The sequence below is a fragment of the Amphiura filiformis genome, chromosome 1 (assembly GCF_039555335.1).
Source record: "Amphiura filiformis chromosome 1, Afil_fr2py, whole genome shotgun sequence".
In the NCBI taxonomy this organism is placed as follows: domain Eukaryota; kingdom Metazoa; phylum Echinodermata; class Ophiuroidea; order Amphilepidida; family Amphiuridae; genus Amphiura; species Amphiura filiformis.
In genome coordinates this window covers 67,653,277-67,674,914 of record NC_092628.1, presented here as the reverse complement: position 1 = coordinate 67,674,914, position 21,638 = coordinate 67,653,277, and the positions used below count along the sequence as shown (strand labels likewise).

Genomic DNA, 21,638 nt, shown 5'->3' with positions numbered 1-21,638 from the left:
TGGACTTTTAAAGATGGCTTTAAGTTGGTCATATTGCTTTATAAAATCATAGGTGTTCTATCAATATGAAGATGATCCAGATCCACCTTTCCAGTGAAAACTCCAGTACTTACTAATTTCACAGAGATCTCCTTCATAGCAGTTAACACATACACAATCAAATGTAGTACAAGTAGTTTGCACACAGAATGCACCATTCTGACACGGGTTCCCTGCACAAGGATCAAGCACTGAAATACACAAAAACAAAAACTCAGATCACATCAAAATCAATTTCATTCTATTATTTTTCTGACCACCACCAACATTAACACCAAAGTTTCTGCCTTGCTGAGTAACACCTTTTATTAGTATGTTACATGAATAATATATTTCCCCTCATCAAAAAAAATGAAATAATACACTAAAATATGGAGGTTACTCATTTTTGGAGGGAGAATGGAAGCATCAAAGTTAGTTGGTAAGATTTTCTACTACTTCGACAATGAGAGTGGGAGGGGACTTTATTTACTTGTTCCAGTGAATTCACACTAGCTGAGGATTTTATTTGCACAAACTTTTACCAATTGAGGCACAAGTTAACACAATGACTCAGTCCAGACAAAGTAATATTTGAATATCTTTTCTGCTCTACAAAATCACAAAACACTTGTTATTCATCACAGGAACTTGTATTTAACAATTTTTTTCCACTTGATATATTTTAATGAACACCTATGTTATCATTATAGAATACTCAACTATATTGTGAATCACAGTATATGCCTTATTGAGCAATCATAACAATGTATATCAAACATGGTTATCAAGATGTGGAATGTATTCAACTATGGTACAAGTTGCCGCAATCAAAATAATGCAGAATAATTTGAAATAGACCACTTGAAAATTGTAGTTTTGATTGGATTGGATCTGGATCTTAAATGGAAACTTTTATAAATGTTTGAGTCTCTTCTGCTTTCAATTTCAATTTGAAAAGTTTTGAAATCAACCCGAAACAAATGACAAAATGTTTGAAAACCTACTGAAAACTCGCTCCTGAATTATCAAAAGTTGATTAGATGATACTATATTATAAATAAATAAAAATAAATGTTGGTATTTATACAGCGCCTTTCACATGTGAACATGTACCAAAGCGCTTTACATTTATTCCGCCGCCATTAGAATATGTCAGCTGCCATACAATGCCCAAGGCATGCTCATACCTTTAGGCGGCGCTCAATGGACAGTATTCATAACAGCTCCCCATTTCACACCTGGGTGGAGAGGAGTAATCGAGATAAAGTGCCTTACTCAAGGGCACAACACGAAGGCGTCGCCGGGGCTCGAACCCGCAACCTTCCGATTATGAGTCCTAGCCCGTTCCGCTCGGCCACCGTGCTCCCTTATGTGAAAAGAAACTCTTGCTTGTTCCAGTCAAACTCTGGCAGTGCTGTTTCTCCATTGTGTTTAGTGCTTAAGGAGTGAATGAATTATAAGTTGGATTCTTTGGTCTATACAGGGTGTATCAAAATGATCGGTACCCGTCAATATCTACTGAGAATGGCCAAGACTCCCATATCAAAATGCAGTTTAACATCCACCTAATTTATAGATTTATGTTATAAAAGGTCATGAAATTATAAATTGTAGTAATTTCAAGCGGATTTAATGTTGAATGTGGAAGGAGCAGGTGTTTCATAAGACAACAAAGCTGATGGGTACCAATTATTTTGATACACCCTGTTTAGTGTTACTATTATGCTTCATTATCTTTGTTGGCATGAGTGTGAGACTAAACTGCCAGCAGTCTTGGGTTCAAACATAAGTCAAAGAAATTAATTGATTAATTTATTTTGCCAACCTGTGTTCACAATCAAATGTGTTTACTTTACTTTGAAAAAGGCTGCTTAGTGATTGCCACAGACATTTTATTTCCTTTCATGTATGTAACATGTTAAACATCATGGTATAACTTACATGTCTCACACAATGACCCTGTATAGCATCCACCACATTGACATACCACATCACTACATGAGTTAGGTGATAGAGAACAGGTACCTCCATGTTGACAGGGGAAATTGTCACAAGCATTATTCACTGAAATCAAATGTTAAATACAAGTATCAGTTACTATCAAGAAGTAGCCATAAATTGCAAGATATTATTACTGACAGAATACATTGAAAGCAAAAAGTTCATTTTTTTATTTATATTTAGTGATCAGTAATGTTTGCCTGAAAAACAAACAAAAACAAACACATCAATTAAACAAGGCGGTTCTCGAACCACGAGTCTCGCCTGCTTTCACGACCACCTGCTTTTGCGATTACTTTTGGTAGAGGTAAATGAATTTGGCGGTTATCGGCTGGGCACGATTATCTGGCTGATGGTGACTGTACCCACCAAGTTTCATGCCGGTACAACAGTTTGTACTAAATTTGACCTCAGATGACCCCTGGTGACCTTGAAATGACCTTCCAAAAATTTGGCTTTAAATGTTGACTGTACCCACCAAGTTTCATGCCCGTACAACAGTTTTTACTAAATTTGACCTCAGATGACCCCTGGTGACCTTGAAATGACCTTCCAAAAATTTGGCTTTAAATGTCGACTGTACCCACCAAGTTTCATGCCCGTACAACAGTTTTTACTAATTTGACCTCAGATGACCCCTGGTGACCTCGAAATGACCTTCCAAAAATTTGGCTTTAAATGTTGACTGTACCCACCAAGTTTCATGCCCATACAACAGTTTTTACTAATTTGACCTCAGATGACCCCTGGTGACCTTGAAATGACCTTCCAAAAATTTGGCATTAAATGTTGACTGTACCCACCAAGTTTCATGCCCGTACAACAGTTTTTACTAATTTGACCTCAGATGACCCCTGGTGACCTCGAAATGACCTTCCAAAAATTTGGCTTTAAATGTTGACTGTACCCACCAAGTTTCATGCCCATACAACAGTTTTTACTAATTTGACCTCAGATGACCCCTGGTGACCTTGAAATGACCTTCCAAAAATTTGGCTTTAAATGTTGACTGTACCAACCAAGTTTCATGCCTATACGACAGTTTTTACTCATTTGACCTCAGATGACCCCTACATGACCTCAGTGACCTTGACCCACTAACCAATACAAACCGGTTCTGTCTCGGGTCAAGATGCACCCACCCACCAAGTTTGAGGAACGTGCGACTCCTAGTTTCCGAGAAAATAGGCGGAAGGCAAACTTTAACCAAAACTTTAACCAAATTTGTCACATACACACACACACACATACACACATACACACATACATACATACGGAAAAGTGATTATATAGTCTCCTGCCTTATCAGGCGAGACAAAAAGGAACCCCTATCATTTACCCAATTTAAAGAATCTCTTAACTTCAAACTCTGTCCATTCTTAAACCCATTACTAATACCCAATATCAAATCATTGATTCCTATACTATACCACCCATTCTTGAATATAATTATATCACAAATTCATTCCTCTATACAACAGAAAACATCCCTGAGTATCATAGCTTAGAGTTCCACCAACTAGCATGGAATTAGTAACAATATGACCCTTAGTCCCTGACCCTTAGCCCCCAATAACTATAGCTCTTATGGATACTTACATGCAGTACAGAATTGGCCAGAGTAACACCCTTGGCACATACATGTATATTGGCTACATGATCCAGGTACTGGCCTACATTCAGCTCCATTCTGACAAGCATGATTGTTGCAAGGATTTTGCAATATTTCACAGTTAGCTCCGGTATAGCACCCTGGACACTGGCATTCATGGAAGCTGCAAGAGCCACCTGCCAGAGAGCATTGTCCTCCATTCTGACATGGGTTGCTACCGCATGGGTCAATTCCTGTAAAAGAAGAGATAAATTAACTCCTTACACTTGTTTGGAACTTGAAAGAACTCTTTGTGACATCCAGATGTTCAATTGTCTCTTTGTCTTGTTCGATGATGCCTAGTTGTTTTTTACTTTAGTCTAAGCCATCCATTGTGCATTGTGACTTCTTACAAGTATGTGGCAGGTATCATACTTTCTCCAATCTTTATCCTTAACATCTACAACTATATATCTTTGATCCCTAAAATCAATGGACACATTTACATCTTTATCACATGTTGGAATTCTGAAAACCTTCCATTATTAAACTCACCTGTATTAAGACCATTGATAATGGGGAGACCTTTTGCAGGAGATGACATCACTTTGGTATAGATGCCATAAGGAAACAATAACTAATATTATTTTCCTATTACCAAATTATATCATCACATATTGATCCAAATAACTAAACCTTTTGTACCACATGACATACTTACTTGTTTCACATCTGGTGCCAGCAAAACAAGTTGGACAACTACAGACATATTCTGAGCATGATAGTTGATTACATACGCCACCGTTTTGACATGGATTGCTTGCACATGGATCCAATACTACAGAAACAAACAGATGAACAAAAAATGGGTGACATCATTCATCACATCAAAGTTACTGAAATGTGAGCTTATTAAATCTAGATACATGTAAGATGTCTAGTTGGTGGCTCTCATGATTCATATCAATGTATATGATTAGTGGTTTCTGCTTTTACCTATTTAACCCCCCCCCCTAAAAATAATCTTTTACATACATATTTTAAAAGCAATTTTATAAAATATTGCACAAAATGTATGGGAGTCATAGAATTCGCTCTTTGCACAGACCTGCCATCTTGCTACCAAAATGAGGTTCTCCTTGAAAATGCAGGCGCAAAATGTTAATTTTAGTTTCTCACACTTTTCTATGACAGGCCAGAAGGTTTTTGCAATGTGTACACGGTAATTAAAGCATAAGTTTGACAGGCATACACACACACTTTGCGGGTAGAACCTTGTTTTGAGATTACTGTGTGATAAGCAAATTGGGTTAAGTGTAAAGCAAGTTATTTGCCTCGTTGCCAAAACACCACTTGTCCCTTTTTTTGGTCATGCATTAAGCAAAAAAAATAAATTGTTCTATGGTCAGGATGGTCAGGATGGTCGGTCTGACGAGGACAAGCAAACAACTTTTTTTTGGCCTTATGGTCATACAGTATATTTCTTGAGTGAGCCCCCTTGGGCCTTAATTGTGAGTTCCCTGAATAGATTTACTTACACAGCTGACAGGTTTCTCCTGAGTTACATCCAATACAATCACAGGTGAATTCTGTACACGATGTAGCTGTACATGTACCTCCAAGCTGGCATGGATTGGGATTGCAGGGATCCAATACTAATGACAAGAAAACAAATTCATTGTGAAATTATCAAGATTTATCACCAATAATATCAATGACAACAAAATAAATTCATTGTGAAATTATGAAGATTAAAATCAAAAACAAAAATAATATTTCAACCAAGGCTTTGGCTAGTTAGGTTAATAGGTTTTCAAGGTAGGTTCTTAACTATATCTGGTTGGATGATGATCTGACCATGACATTCATGTTGTTAACCAATCATGTATAATCAAATTTTCATCTCATTTTCTCATCCAATCAGGGACCAGTTTCTTCGTGATAATTTGCATACAATGTGGGATAAAACAAGTTGATTTTTAAGAAACTTAATGCAGATGCGTAAGATAAGTTATGGTCCATGCATGATGGATATGGCACCAGTGTTTTAGCTAGCCACCCGTCTGGCTGTCATTTTAGACGGGGAGTTTGCTCCTGGGACGGGCAAAGTTAATGCCTTTGACAGATGCTACATTAAAATTGTAGGTATTTAGAAAGTCTATTGACCTTTTTAGTAGACCAGGTTTGCAAAATAAGGTTATAGCAGCACATATTTGAACTCTTTGAACCCCCAATGGGCTGTAGAAGTCTGGTAAATGTTTTAAAGGTCAAATTGAGACAGGCAAATTTATTCAAATGACGGGCAAACCTGAATTTCTAGCTAAGACCCTGTATGGCTCAAAATATTATTTGCTGATTAAAAGTGAGGTCTTTATGTCTTATTTTATTTGTACTACCATTTGTCTACTTTATTTCTAATTCTAACTAATTTAATTCAGAAGGGGGAAAAACGAATAGAAAAAAAAACCCACTAATTATCAGATAATTTATAACAAAACATCAACTCCCTGAAAAACATGAAACAGATGGCGTTATGCACGCCAAACTTGAGTTAACAACATAGCCTTGACTACCACTAATTTATACATGTTAATTACATTGACTAAGAACACTTACAAAGTTGGCAAAACTGTCCTTGGAAGCACCCATCACATTGGCATTGGAAGTCAGTGCAAAGCTCAAAAGCATCGCTAGTACCAACACATGTTGCACCATTCAAACATGGGTTGGGACTGCATGGGTCAATTTCTGAAATATAAAAGACAATGCTTTCATTAATCATTAATAATATTTGGCCATCCAGTTGTCATATTACTTGTACTTTTCTTAACTCATGTGTCCAAGTAGAATATTCAATATCATTATCACTGCCTTGTTAATTCAACAAATACAGTGGTTTTAATGGGACTAAGTAAGCAGACCTTCAGGTCACATTTGGATATTTTGGTTTTTAGTCTCCAACAAGGTGATTGAGAAATATACCATATGAAGTGTCACACACATCAGTGCTCACACTTAACTGTGTATCTACTTTCAAATTGGCATGTGTTAGATCATTTACTATGGTTTACAACTTACCACCTCATTTCAACTACGCAGTGATGCCAATGCCGCGCCTTAGGCGGACAATTGGGATACTTGGCGATCACTTGCGCTACTCAAAAAAGCATGCCGCTACTTGTCTAAAATTGGGCTACTTTTGCCAGTCTCAGGCCGCGGCACTAATTTGATGTATTTTTCTTTCAATTTAGCCGATTTATAAAGGTTTTGAGTCTTTGAAGCTCCAAATTGAAATTACAATGGGTTTTGTGACCATTTATTGATCGATCAGTAACTTCCCAGTAAGTAACGGAAGTTTCAAAGTCAAGTGCTTTTCCGCCCAATTGGGTGTTTTGCGTTCGAAATTCGGGTAATTCCGCCCAAATATCCGGTATTAGGCGCTTTTTTGAAGCTTAAAAATTGGGCTACTTGAGAATCCTTTGCCGCGGCCTGGCGAGTCAATGCGCCGCGCCTTGACGCTGAAAAGTTTTGGCAACACTGCAACTACGCTGAATGACATGGTTCCAATATATTTCTGATAATTAGCAAAGGGAACATATTTTACATTGCCATATTAATTGTCTTATTCCTTTTTTACTACAGCCAATGTAGCAAGAAGAATGCCAAGAATTTCACAATACACACCTTGTTCACAATTTTGTCCTGTATAGCACCCATCACAAGCACAGCTGTGACTTGTACATGTAAGCTGATTACATGTTCCTCCATTCACACAAGGGTTGCTTCCACATGGGTCTTGAGCTGGTAATAACAAAGGTAATATTACGTTTGTGAGTGTGGCAAAGGATTTGAATAATAAAGAATATAAGATACTTGTATTCATGGGTTAATATTACTGTTTTGGACCATCTGATTGTGTTCCTGTTTAATTGTTTGATTGAAGTCAAAAATACAATCCTACATTTAAGCTGTGGTTTTGAGATTCTTTAAAAATCTTACTTTCAAATTGACAAATTCTCCCATATGCCCTTTTTAGTGTATATGCAGTACATGTACCATGCGTCTACTGACTCTATTAGGCATGGTCTGTGTCTATATATACATATAGTTATGGCATAGCAATAAGTGGAAAATAATTTACTTATAACATCCAGCCAACACCAGGCAAAACCCAATAGTGCTCTCAGATGCTATTTAATTAAAGGGATGTCAACCAAATATGACGAGATATTCTAGAATGATAAATCTATTGTATAAACTGTAAAACAATTAGATCATTCCTTTCAACTACTACTTACCAGTTAAGCATGTGGGACCAGTATAACAGTTGATACATGCACATGTATAGTCTGTACATCCTTGTGTTGAATCATAACTACAGAAGCCACCATTCCCACATGGATTGGGGTCGCATGGATTCTTGCGAGTCTGACAGTTAGTCCCTTCATAACAAGGTGGGCAGGTACAGGAGAATAATGTGCATGAGCTTGGTGCTGCTATGCATGTACCGCCATTTTGACATGGGTTGATTTGACACTGATCAACACCTGCAATGAGAAGGTTACATGATAAAAGGTTATTTGATTAAAATTTGAATTTGAATTTGATTTCATTTTGAATTTAAGGTTAGGATAATACCCGCTCACTTGATTGCTCACTCACTCACTTACTCATCCACTCACTCACTCACTTGCCCTATGCATTCACCCACCAATCATTCACTCACTCGTATACCTATATCCACAAACCTACCATCCAGTCATTCACTTCATCAACCACTTACTCGCTTGCCCGCCATCCCGGCCACCCACTCACTCACTCATCCCCTTAATCACTCACTCACTCATCCCCTTTAAAATCACTCACTCACTCATCCCCTTAATCACTCACTCACTCAATCATTGTTATTTTAACTTACGGAATTCACAGTTAGCTCCTAGGTAGCATTCTGGACAACTACATTGATAGGTAAGACAAAAAGTCGGATCTTGAGTACAGACTCCACCATTCTGACATGGAGCATCACGACAAGGATCAACAGCTGTGAAGGGAAAAATGAGAAAATCTTTCAAATCTTCCAGTATATAAAGGTGAATATTACTTCAGAAAACTGCACATACACAAATTATTATTATTATCATAATTTTTTCCACAGATGCTTCATTTCCTAGCACTTGTATGAAATGAAGTTCATATTCAAAGTGAACAAGCAAAATGAAAATAAATGGGAATAAAATTATTTTCATGTTGTTATTTTGTAATTTATAATTCTTGGCGTTAAAATTGGTGTAATGGTTCCTGAGATGCAATTATTTTTACATTGCTGAAACAAAAGTCTTTGACCATGGGATAAAATTTATTTTCCTTTGACACATAAGTCATTCTGCTTGACTGTGTCAGATAAATGTATATGGTGCCATTTACTGTAATGTACAAAGATAATTATACAAATCATCAATAATAATGAGAATTTGTGATGCACCTGTATCCACTGAAACAGATGTTCATAATAATACAAACTCATTCCAATTAATAATCATATATCTTACACAAAAACAAGATATCACAACGCATTACATACCTGTATCACAGTTTTCGCCTTCAAAGCAAGAGTTACAAGTACATGTATACGCTGTACACTGATCTGTTAACGATGGTTGACAAACTCCATTGAGACATGGACTGGGATCACATGGATTTTGCTCTGTAAAAAAACAGGGAAAGTTTATGTTTTGATACATTCATATTCCAAAAATGGATGCAATAGTAGTTGCTGCTTGTTGTTACAATGTTAACAAACCCATTTCAATGATGTTAATTCTTGAAGTATATTTTTTCCTTTTCCTTCTCAGGCACTTTCCCTATTAAACTTGTGCAGACTAGCTATAATGCCTTCACACGATATGCTATTGACAATTTCATCAACTGCTAATTGTACTGCCCTCCTCCAACATTCATCCCTCCCTAACCTCCCACCAGTCCATACTCCCTCCTTTACTTATCCCATCCCCCTCCTCTCCCATGTCCTCTTACCTATTTCACAACTTGGCCCAGTGTAGCATCCTGAGCATGCACAATTATACTGAGTACAATCGCCATCAACTGGTGAGCACACTCCTCCATTTTGGCATGGGAAATTGTTGCAAGGATTCAAAGCTGTTAAAAAAAGAAAGAAAAGATGGAGATGGAAATTATAATACTTAGATCAGATGATAAGGTACAATTAAGTGTCAAGTCATCTTGTAAATCATATATATTTTGTATCTTATGAAATGGAGTACAAAATTTCCTTTCATGTTGTGAAGCAAAATATTACATTCCCAGGTATGGATGGTTTGTACATCTTGAGATTTGGGTGAAAAACAAGAACTCTCATTATTTATGTACTTAAAAGCTGAATTAAATCCAAGAATAAGCAGACCAATTGACATAATGACTTGATTTGCTAGTCTTCTAATGCATACTATTCAAGCCAAACCCTTTGTAACTGATTAGAACAGAAATCAGTATGCAGATAATATTTATATGGAAATTTATATAACAATAATCAGCTGTGTACATACCATTAAACCACCAATACAAAATTTCTTATTCAACTACTCATTTGCATATTGTAATTTTAACAAATATAAAAATGCACATGATCAAGTTTCATTTTGGTATGTTGCCATGACAACCAAATTGTATGAAATCAGGAAGTAAAGCATGGCACAACCCACCTGTCCAGTCAGCCTACACTGTTACAGACTTAATTCATCACACATTATCCAAAGATTGATATACATTGAAAAGTACTATGAATTAGAAGCCAATGTTCCATATTTCTCAACATATTATTGACATTTGCATAATTAATACAATATTTTACTAGCTTCTGAAGATTTAATTTTTATTTCAAACTGCTTTCTTATTCCAGGAAGTAAATTCTAAATTTCAATGTTATGTAATGAGAAACCCAATTTGTACTTACATAGAGCACATATAGGTCCAGTGAAGCATTCCCCACACATACAGCTGGTACTAGTACAGTCAGGTGACTGCACACAGGTTCCGGAATTCTCACATGGGTTTAATGTTGAACACAAATCAATACCTACATAAAGAAATAAATATAACAAATAGTAAATAAACAAAATGGTAAACATAGTCAAAAACAATGTTGTAGATTTAATGTGCACCAAGCTGCATACATATTCCAAAATAGTTACTCCCTTCCAAAATGACCATGAATTAAACCAATTTATTGTCAAAAAAGCATACCTTTCTCCTAAAACATGTCTTTCTGATACTGAAAAAGACAATTTTTGGACCCTCCTCCACTCCAGTTTGTAATTTTAAGCTGGCAAACCTCAAGACAAATAATGTATATAATCAATAAATATGATATCATTTTAAGACCTCAAATTTTTGATGTACAGGGAGTTATTAATAGATGCACACACATTCATTTCAATGAATATACAAAGTAAACATTGGTGACACCCAGATGGACAGTACAATGATGCATAATTGCATCATTTCTGGATATGAAATTTGTGGACATTGGACAACAGGTTTATTTCATTTCAAATATCTAATAATGACAAATGGAAAATTAGTCAGTAGTAGAAATAGTAACATGTTATCAGAACACAGTACAAATTTGACATCTTGCAACTAACTTATAATATGATCATTTCTTTCATCTCAGAAATCCAAGTGAAACATCCAAATTTGTCCATATTTTGCATGTGCTTAAAATTACTATTTCTAATCGGTCTCTGCATGTTCACATAGGCTATCCCTTCATGCTTTCATTCATATCATCCATTAATAATTGATCATTAATTTAAGATGATTTAAAGGCAATACTTTAATCATTAGTATCTACATGATAATGGAAACTGGTGTATATATGTTTAATTAAAATGGACAAATAAGTGCACATACATGTATTTGATATTTCATACATGAATGCCTAATCACGCCTCATACGAATAATGATTAATTAATTCATTAATGTCTTTCAACCAGCTGATCCAAAATACTGTTCTTTTCATAAACATTGGTCAGTCAAATCTAAAACTCCCACATTATCATATGCTCCCATCATCATACAACTGTAAGATGATTGTCAGTTTTTCCAGAGCAAAATTGAAGAATTGCTGAAGTTTGTTTATTCTTGACATTTAATTTAAACAAAATCTAAAATTTTTTGCTTGTTATCAACCAAAGACCCCTAATTTGTACCAAATAATGTCCCTTGGTTCAAAGGGTCTGGGTTTACATCCATATGTCCATTCAAAAGTGATTCCATCCACCTTCCCAGTTGGTAGGCCGACATTATGCAAACTCATTATGTACATAATACATAACAAACATGCACTCCTTTGGTGGAAGTCATAGCCAGAATTACAAGTGCAAACATAGACCCTAGAAAGGATTTCTACAGTCTATGGTGCAAACTACAGTTTGTGTCACTCAAGCTGTATGTATGGAGTAACTTCATACACCTTTGGGACTTAACAAACTGAACTATATGGTCGTCCTCAATTCTTCTGCTCAGGGCCTGATTTGTTTAATTAATTTCGCATAATTGTGTCTCGTATTGTCTTACGCCCTGATTGGGTGAAGCATTTACACGCCACCTCATTTCTTCATTATTTGATAAGTCTTACAATGGATCATGAAGTGCTGACCCGTATTAAACAATAATTAATATTGACCATTAAGTCATTGTGACTTCAATGTGTTTCCATATTAATCCCACCATGCATTGTGACATACTTACGTTCATTACATGTTTCTCCAATGAAACAAGATGGGCACGCACAGACAAAGTTTGTACACCCAGTGCCTTGTGGAATACATGTGCCTCCATTTCCACATAGATTGGGCTGACACTGGTTGACACCTGCAAACACACAAACAAACACAAAATAAGTAAATAAATGAAGAAGTTTATTTCATTTGTTTTGAATATACTTTTTTCAACTCTTTATAAAGTTATGTTTTCATCTGTTCATCAGTTATGATTTTACTTGGACCATCTAACCTGGCGAAACAACATTATAAAAACTCAAACACCTGACTTGTTGGAACACAGTGTATGTGTAAGCAAGCAAAATACTAATAAGTGATGAGTTGATCACCATGAAGAACTAAGTTGAAGGTAATTAGTTAAAGCCATAATGTATGATCTTTTAAAATGAATTTTGATTTTTTGGGGGGCATATTTGAAATATTTACATGTATGATGCATGTCCCAACTAAGTTACGCCTAATTGGATTCAGCCAAATTCATTGTGTTTGTATTGCAGGACAACAGAGAGTTTACCAAAATCGTATATTATGGCTTTAAAGAAATTATAGGCATCTACGACAAGCAACTTTCTGATAGTCAAGAAAACTTTCAAAAAGAAAAACCCAAACAATTTATATAATAAATGTTATGTTTGTAAACACATTGTTTGGTCTTTGCCTTGGATTTTTCATTGGTCTGCAAAGAATAATATTCATCAGGCTAATTGATAGGATTGAAGGACCCAATTTTAAGACAAAATTAAAACACATCAATTTTTTTAAGATCATCATTAATCTGTTCCTACATGTTTCCTCTTGAATACAGATCGACACCAGAGGGATCAAAATTCAGTATCACTGTCACTTTGGAACATTCAGCATCAGAAACACTAAAAAATAATTGTCAACAAAACTATTATTAGCCAAGTTTGGTATCATAAAATTCTGTCTCAATACATAAAATTGTGACACATTTTTGTATCTTTGCTGCATAATTCACATAATATTTATATTTCTGTATGTTTTAACTTTGTAGGTCATACATCAGCGGATATGACAAACCACAATAAAATGCAGACTTAATTGTTCATCTATGACCCGATAAATAACACCCTTTCTGTACCTATACCTTGGCAACATTGAAAGAAATGTTACAGTTGAGAAAACAAGCAATTTCAAGTGCGACATTTTGATATGTTTAATGATTTCTGAGTAACAATGAGCATAGGTTATATAGTCAGTAAGATCATACATGCAATGCAATGTAGTTCTTGTTGTTGTTTTTGTTGCTGTTGTAAAACATGATTGTGAATGCTGACAGCTATCCCATCCACAACTCGGTACATCATGATGTACTTATGTTTGTATGTTCAGCATTATGGTTTTTAAATTACACTTTCTCGATTTCATGAGGCTGCAAGTACACATGGTCCAAGACTTCTTCATGTCAAATGTTAGGTCTGGTCTTGATTTGATTGCTTTCAAGTTTGTTTTCCATTTGCATAACTTCTTTAGCAAATGCAAACTTGCTAATTGCTAAAACCTAATGAAAGAAGTATAGGAGTCCTGGGCAGGCAACTCCTTATAACCATATATTATATACATGATGACAGATACAAGCAATATTTTGTATAGTTCTATGAACTTGTTTGAATTGCAGGCTCATTGCAAATTCAACTTGTCTTGTTGTTGGACTGGGCTGAGCTGAGCTGGTAGCTGTAATGTAGTGTTATAGAGTGTAAGTAATATAGTGAAGTTTCTATGTTTACTTAGGAAACCACCATTTACCTACATGAGTAAGCCACTGTGAGCATTGCTAGGCACACCTAAGAACAATAATCACAAAAGATAATACCCACAAAATAAAAATGTATAATTAGTACCCAGTAATGAGTGCATTTGAAAGTAATGAGTAAATAATTTATTAAAAAAATGTGACATATTTACTGATATTTTTAAGGGTATAGAAATAATCTGCTGCTTTCGATCAAAATCATGTTTTTATCTGAAAAGTTTTCATCCAAAAATGGGCAAATATTGAATCAATTTCTTTTCCAGTAATGCTAACAAGTCAAATGGCGAGTTTACCATGTTTACTAAATTGATCAGAAGCAAATATCCATGACCCTTTAAGCACTCCTTTTTTTCTGGAACCAACCAAGCATACCAAATCAAGCACTGAATTGTCAAGGTAACTTTGCTATAATATAATGGTACAATTAATACTGTGAGTCATGCCAGCTTGTGGCTAGTTCATGAAAGAAAAGGGGCACTTCCCGTGTTCCTGCAAATATCTACTTTGTATACATTTCACCTGCTGCTGGGAGACTGACTACAGTCTGATCAGAATACTACCAAGTGAACTGGAAGCTATATATTATGTAAAACAATTGCATTCAATATATTGGGGAGGCAATCACCGGTCAAAGAATTTTGTTTCTGTTAAAAACAAAATTTGGTGTGATTTTATTTCAATTTTCAAATAATTATGTAACTGAAAAACTATATCTAACTTCCATTTACTCTACAAACAATTCTGGACATTTGGTCAATGTTCATACTTTTTAGCTCTTTTTCATGGACAGTATTCAAAATAAGGTGGCCACTGGGCACTTTTAGCAAAATTTGCAAGACACACATAATGCTTACTTCAACATCCATGGCATTACATTCATTGTGAAATGGATCAAAAGAATCTGTTATGTAAAGGCTTTCATGACAGGAATCCATAACACGCAACAAAGTTTCAACGGGTGCGCCGTTGGATTGAAAAGGTTGTTTAGCTTCCCTCAGGTGTGACTAAATCAGATGGTGCATGCGCTGAAACATTGTTGCTTGACACTGATCAAGTTTACCTACAAAACTTATCCAACTCCTGGGCCAGCCATAATACATTGCACATGTATATACTTCCTGGTTCCGAAAACCTAATTGTTTTCAAATTCTATTTTTATACCCTGGTAATAATGTCTTGATTTAAAATTATTTGAAGGCCAATCCGATAATTTATCAAAATCTGTCCTGAGGAACAATGCAATGTTGCAGTTGAACAATTTCAAAGCATTCATGAAAACTTCTCATTATCTTACCTATGGTTAGTGAGTAACATGAAAGGCAGTGCTATGTGCAGTGAATATGAAATGCAGAAAATCACCAAATTATACCTGCTAAACTGCTTATTATTCTATAAAGCTTCTCACCCAAAAGAGTTGGTAAATATAATATAAACTAACATTTTGACAATGACTCTAATACTAAAAGTTACTAGGTCACCTGATTTTTTGAACTTCAGATTGTCATGAAACCAAATCTGTGTGAAGCAAAACTTTCCAGGTCATCTGAAATTATATAGATTGCTGGATTGTTGTGAAACTTGCTGGATGTGATCTCAATTGAGCTTTTTAATACAAATCAATTAATCTTCAGTTTTTCTCACCCAGCACATTCCATCTTTATTTATGGTTTTGTCTTATTTAAAGGCAGTTCTTGTCTGAACTTCAGTTTACTATGCAAATACAGACCCACCTAAAACAAATTTGATAAGTTCTTTCATGTGGGATTGCAAGCAAGTACAAGCACCAAGTATGGAGACTTTCAGGTACTTCATGTTTATGTGCACATTGGTACACAAAATCCCACTTTCACGTACTGTAGCTCTCATCATGTTTCACATTAGATATATCAAGACCCCCCCCTTTTCAGCGTCGCTGTCACCCTTAGACCCCATTTGTTTATGAACACATGCTCTGTCACCTGAAGACTCCTTATTTTTCCATTTGATCTGTCATGCACCCAAAGACCCTTATTTTTCAATTTGAACAGCAACTTTCATTTATCACTGATTTTGTTACTTATTTTGATAAAACAAAGAAGCCATTTAGAACTAGAAATTGATGTTCGCGGCACTATTTCGGCTCTCACCCAAAGGTTCCATTTAAAAAAGTCATGCTCTCACCCAATGACCCATATTTTTTCATTTTGCATGCCCCTTTATACTGTGAAAGTGTCAGCCCTACACCTATATCATATTTCATATTGAAGTGCCCCGAGCTAAAGCTATTATTTCTGAATTATCCTCAATGGACCTGTGATAGTACAGATCATGATATGTGATTCATTCTCCACAGCACTACATGTACCTTTGCATAGAAAAAACAAATAATGTCCTCATTCCATATTACCTTTCACATTCTTAAAAAATATCTATGCCATAGACTATGGATCTATACAGGCTATGAGTATGATTGAATCTTGAACAAAAATGTTGGGACATTCCATGCATCACTAGTCAGCACTACTCCCTTTGATTTGTTTAGCGCTGAAAAGTTTGTGAGTAAAATAAGGTTAAATGTATGTCTGCGTGGAAGGGGGAAGATTGCATGGAAGGGGGGAGATTGCATGGAAGTGGGAAGCAAGTACAAAATGTACAAAAATATCATTGTATGGGAAGTGTGTTCTTTCATGTTAAATGAAATAAAGGGATTTAATGCTTCTACAGAATAGATATTTTCCTTTCATGCATGAATGTATCACATATTATGTATGGCTGTCATGTGAGCACATTATGCATGCATCATAAGTAGTGCATATCCTCAACAAAGATATGATATATGAATCCCACACACCTACAGATTTGCTAGTCTTTCAATTCCAAATCAAATACACACAAAAGTTGTCACCAGCTAGGGTCAGGGGTCACTCATCATAGCGACACTTTTCTTAGTAAAATCAAAGAATGGGTAAAATGGAAGTAAACAAAGTTTCTGCTTGTTCTATTTCAAGTTTGTTTGAACTGTACCCAAACCAACATATTGCATGCAAGGTGGAATATACACACCATGTTCAAGAACAACTGGACTGTGGTGCATTTTTGTGGGTTCTTTTCTCTGTCACAGAATGTTGTGAAATAAACTAAAGAGGATAAACTGGGGGGGGGGACTTAATTTAAATTTTGGTAATGGTGAGTGGGCAAAAATAAGGGCTTGATAACTGAAATTGGGCTAAATTATAGGTTGTGGAGCTAAAAAATTGATTGAAAGAACTACAAATTGTTAGAGTTTTTGGCTCAAAAAACTAGAGCATTATCCAAATGTGGGTCTTAAGGAACTGCTGGAGAGCCTGAAAAGCGGACCCTTGACCGCTGCACATACCCATACCACCTTTACATTTGAGTGACCCCCAGGAAAAACAAGTGTTTAGTAGGATGTTAATCAAACAAGAAATCTCTTAACAAAAATCTTAAGAGATTTCAAAGTAACCTCTAAATTATTTCATTGCTATAGGTTTTTCAACCAATCTGCTGTATTTTACTGGTACTTAATGTCAGATCTCTATCTGGCGCTAATAATAACACAGGATGCACTTATAAGCTGAACTATTCCAAAAGATTTATCTCACCCATGAAAATCATGCTAACTGGGGAAAATTCAACAGACATACATGATACTTCAGCAAGTCTTGTTTTAATGAGAACTTAAGATAATATTCTAAAGTGTTCCAAACAATCCCATGAAAATGTATCTTGATTCATAATGTTCATAAAAATGTTTGAAATGTTCAAAATAATCCATTTATGTGCTCATAGATATCCGAAAAAATCTGTACTGAAAAGCTGTACTATTAGTATATTATTATTGATAATACTCACGGTTTTGGCAAGTTGTTCCAGTGAAGCATTCTGTACAGACGCATGTTGTGTCTTGGCAGTTGGTAGCCATCTGACATGTCCCCCCATTTTGACAAGAGTTGGATGTGGCACATAGGTCTACAGCTGTGATAAAAATAAGAATGATACAATTAATTAGTATGATTTTGGTAAATGGATAGCTAATAAAGAGACCCATACATAGAAAATTCAACATCATAAATCTTTACCTATTGTCATTATTATATATTGTGGTGAGCTTCTCTTTTTTTTCCGTCTTCCTTTATTTTAAGAAAGTAGGCCTAAAGAAAATTTAGTCAAAGCAGGATTCATACTACTGACTCGGGCATGCTTGCTTGAATTCCACTTTGAAGAAATTGTATTTGCATTTTCCTTTTAAGAATGGTTAAGGTGGTACTACACCCCTGGACAATTTTGTGCCTATTTTTGCATTTTTCTCAAAAATGATAGCGCATGGTGAAAAGTAAGATATGTATATTATAGGGGCAAGGACTACAACTACTGCACTGAAAATTCAGAAACAGCAAAAGGCAAGTAGTTATTGATTTATTGATCAAATATTGGTTTTCCCTCATTTTTTACTGTAACTCCACAACTGCTGTTTGTGATGAAATAAAATTTCCAGTGCAGTAGTTGTAGTCCTTGCCCCTATAATATACATATCTTACTTGTTACCAATGCAAAACAAATCAAATCATGTGATATCAACGGGATTTAAATCAAGCAACCCTGCCCAAAAAGAATAAAAAATTATTTTGAAGCCTGGTGTACCATTAACTCATTCAAATCGAGACAAATAAGAGGTTAAAGGTATTTCTTTAGTTGTATTGATTGACTTCATGCTTTTTACAAAAAGCTAAATATTTTGAAGTGCACAATGTTACTTGTAACCGTGTGACGTACATAGTGACTAATATAATTTCTTTTTAACCTGCAGAAAAATGTCAAGCGTGGTTGTCACAGCAACTTTGTCAGATCGTGACAATTTTTGAGGGAGTTCCTTCATGCACCACAGCCCACCAATAAGAAACAAACTTTCACATACTGACATGGTGAATAATATTGACAGGACCAAGTTACGGTGTATAGTTTATCGTGGGTGTGATAACCATTTAACCACCTGTACATATAGCGTTCACTAATGAAAACATTGCATTTTGATCATAACATAATGCTTTATGAACAATAATAATACAACAGAATGAAATCTTGAACATTGTTACATGGTTTACTAAGTTTCTGCCTTGATCATATCATGTTGTAAGCAATATCGCTAGATTTTACTTGCACCCATATATTGTAGGCTGTACATTTCCCCAATTGATGGTGTATTTATTACACAGATACACAGCATACATTCCAAATGAGCTTACAAGAACTTTATAGTTACCCTATATGATTACTCCCTGTGATGAGAACCATAAGACCCTACTTTCAAAAACAGTATTACACATTATTAGTTCTCAAAAAAAAATATAGATAAATTCCTTGTATTTGGTTACTGGAATCTAATCTGAATTTGCCAAGCAAAAAAAATCAACTTGTTTTTAACCTTAGTACAATATAACCCTCATTGTTTGAAATTACTGAAACATGAACAACTACACAAAGAACGCTTCAACAGTAGAGGAATGTACAACAGATACTTAGTTGTGTAATGGCGATAAATTTGTACTATTCACAGGAGCTGAAAGATTTAATTCAACTACAATCCAGTAATTTCAACAAAAACAATTGTCCTTTCTTTTTTCCTTTGGTTACACAGAAATATCACCTTGAAAGACAAGAGGTACTTGAAAATAACTTGTAGGTGCACTAAAGCATTTCTACATTTGTATAGCAGTACTCTATCTTCAAGGATATACATTGACAGATTATAGAAACAGGTAAATATGAAAAACAAAGGCTATATTATTCAAATGTTTATGAAACTGAGCAAGACTGTGTTTCATAAATGATGATGTAAGCCCAATGCTGCATGTACACATGTAACAGTGATCAAAATATGTGTTCAGAAGACCTGTACTTTATTTGTTTCTCCCCCTTTCTTGATTTGTGCTAAAATATGACTCACTGTGGTTACCATTTGTTTATCATTATCAGTTTTTGTAAAATAATACATATCAATTTGTAAATCAGTGTTGCTGATTGTTTTTTCAATCCAATTATATGAAATATCTATTTTTATTATGAAAATCATATTTTTTTATCCCCAACCACATAACATCCCTAAAGTGACTTTGCACAAGGTTGGTAATTCCAGTCATGAAATAAAAATCAAACATACATGTATGTAAAATTGGTGATGTAAAATCTTGAATAAATTGTGACAATGAGAGATAAATCAAGGTAATTTCCATTGAAAAGAATCCTAATTGGTTTTAAATACTTACAGAGGGTTCTCAAAGTTATTTAAAATCACAAAGAACATAAAAATAGGCTAATTAATGTGTATGAGCAATACAACATTGAATTATCCATTAAAAATAGAATAAAATTCACAATTTAAAAAAATCTAAATCAGTGAAATTTTTTAAGGAAAGAAATTGTGTTATAAAAATACAACCCTGTTGTATATTGTAGTGATCATAATAATTGTTAAGCCCATACTACACTGTCTAGTTTTAGATGGAGGCAGTCAAGGCACCTAATTAAGGGCTGTGTTTTGAGGTGTGGTAAAAATATAGTTCTTTTTGCATTGGATGGTATAAAAGCAACAGCACTCACACCCAAGCCTTAGGCAATGTAGGATATACTTTAAAACTAGGGTATTGCTCTCCCGAGGTTCGATGCAAGTACATCTACCATGAATTTGAACATGAAATGAAGCTCCCATTTCGCTCCATGGAAGCAGCCCTACAGACTGCAAATTATTAAAATAAGCCATTTTACCTTATTCTATTGTGTTTATACCAAATGCATCAAATGTGCCAAACATGAAGCAGGTGCCAAAAATTGAGTAATTTCAAAAGTAGCCCAAAAGTGCTCATAATTCACATTGAGGCAACTCTGTCCATTTTATAACAGGAAACTCAATCCACCTGTAGCACACTAGCACTCAGCCTCATCACTCACAATGTCAATGTGCATAACAAAGGGTGTGTCCTCAAGCCTCAATTATACCAGAAACTGACAACCTATTAATGGAATTTAAATTGTAATGGAGAATAAAGTGCAAAACCGCAATTCTACCAATAAAATTGCCTTCATTGTCAAGGTTTTATGTGGTTAGGGGCTAGGTGAATTTGGATGTGTCCTTGTTTACAATGCACTTATAATGTACAGAGTCTTGGACATTTTTTATGAACCTTAGAGATAATTTTGTCTAACAGGCCTAAACAAATCTCCTCTACAAAAAGATGTGCAATATGTGACCATACACAACGAATGAATCGTAAATTCCTCCCCGGTCAAATTTATTTTATTTTGTGTTTACAAAATATATCATAAGCTTTAAAATGGTACATCATTTGACTTCAAACGATATCCAGAAGCGGGTTATAGTTTGTTGAACTTTGCTCCTTCAACAAAATAGTGTCTCTTTTTCCACATTGCTGGTAATTAAAAAAAAACGGTCAT

General features: G+C 35.1%; 1 protein-coding gene across 1 annotated transcript in view; it reads right to left on the bottom strand.

Annotated features, from left to right (window-relative positions):
* The window catches only part of LOC140151676 (uncharacterized), a 96,924-nt gene that overhangs the window by 68,120 nt on the left and 7,166 nt on the right, over window positions 1-21,638 (bottom strand). The window contains 14 exon segments of the mRNA XM_072174015.1: window positions 114-230; window positions 1,963-2,085; window positions 3,622-3,867; window positions 4,335-4,451; window positions 5,152-5,268; window positions 6,230-6,361; window positions 7,298-7,414; window positions 7,912-8,160; window positions 8,532-8,654; window positions 9,195-9,317; window positions 9,647-9,769; window positions 10,584-10,706; window positions 12,384-12,506; window positions 18,042-18,164. Of these exon segments, the coding sequence (XP_072030116.1) occupies window positions 114-230; window positions 1,963-2,085; window positions 3,622-3,867; window positions 4,335-4,451; window positions 5,152-5,268; window positions 6,230-6,361; window positions 7,298-7,414; window positions 7,912-8,160; window positions 8,532-8,654; window positions 9,195-9,317; window positions 9,647-9,769; window positions 10,584-10,706; window positions 12,384-12,506; window positions 18,042-18,164 (1,956 nt within the window).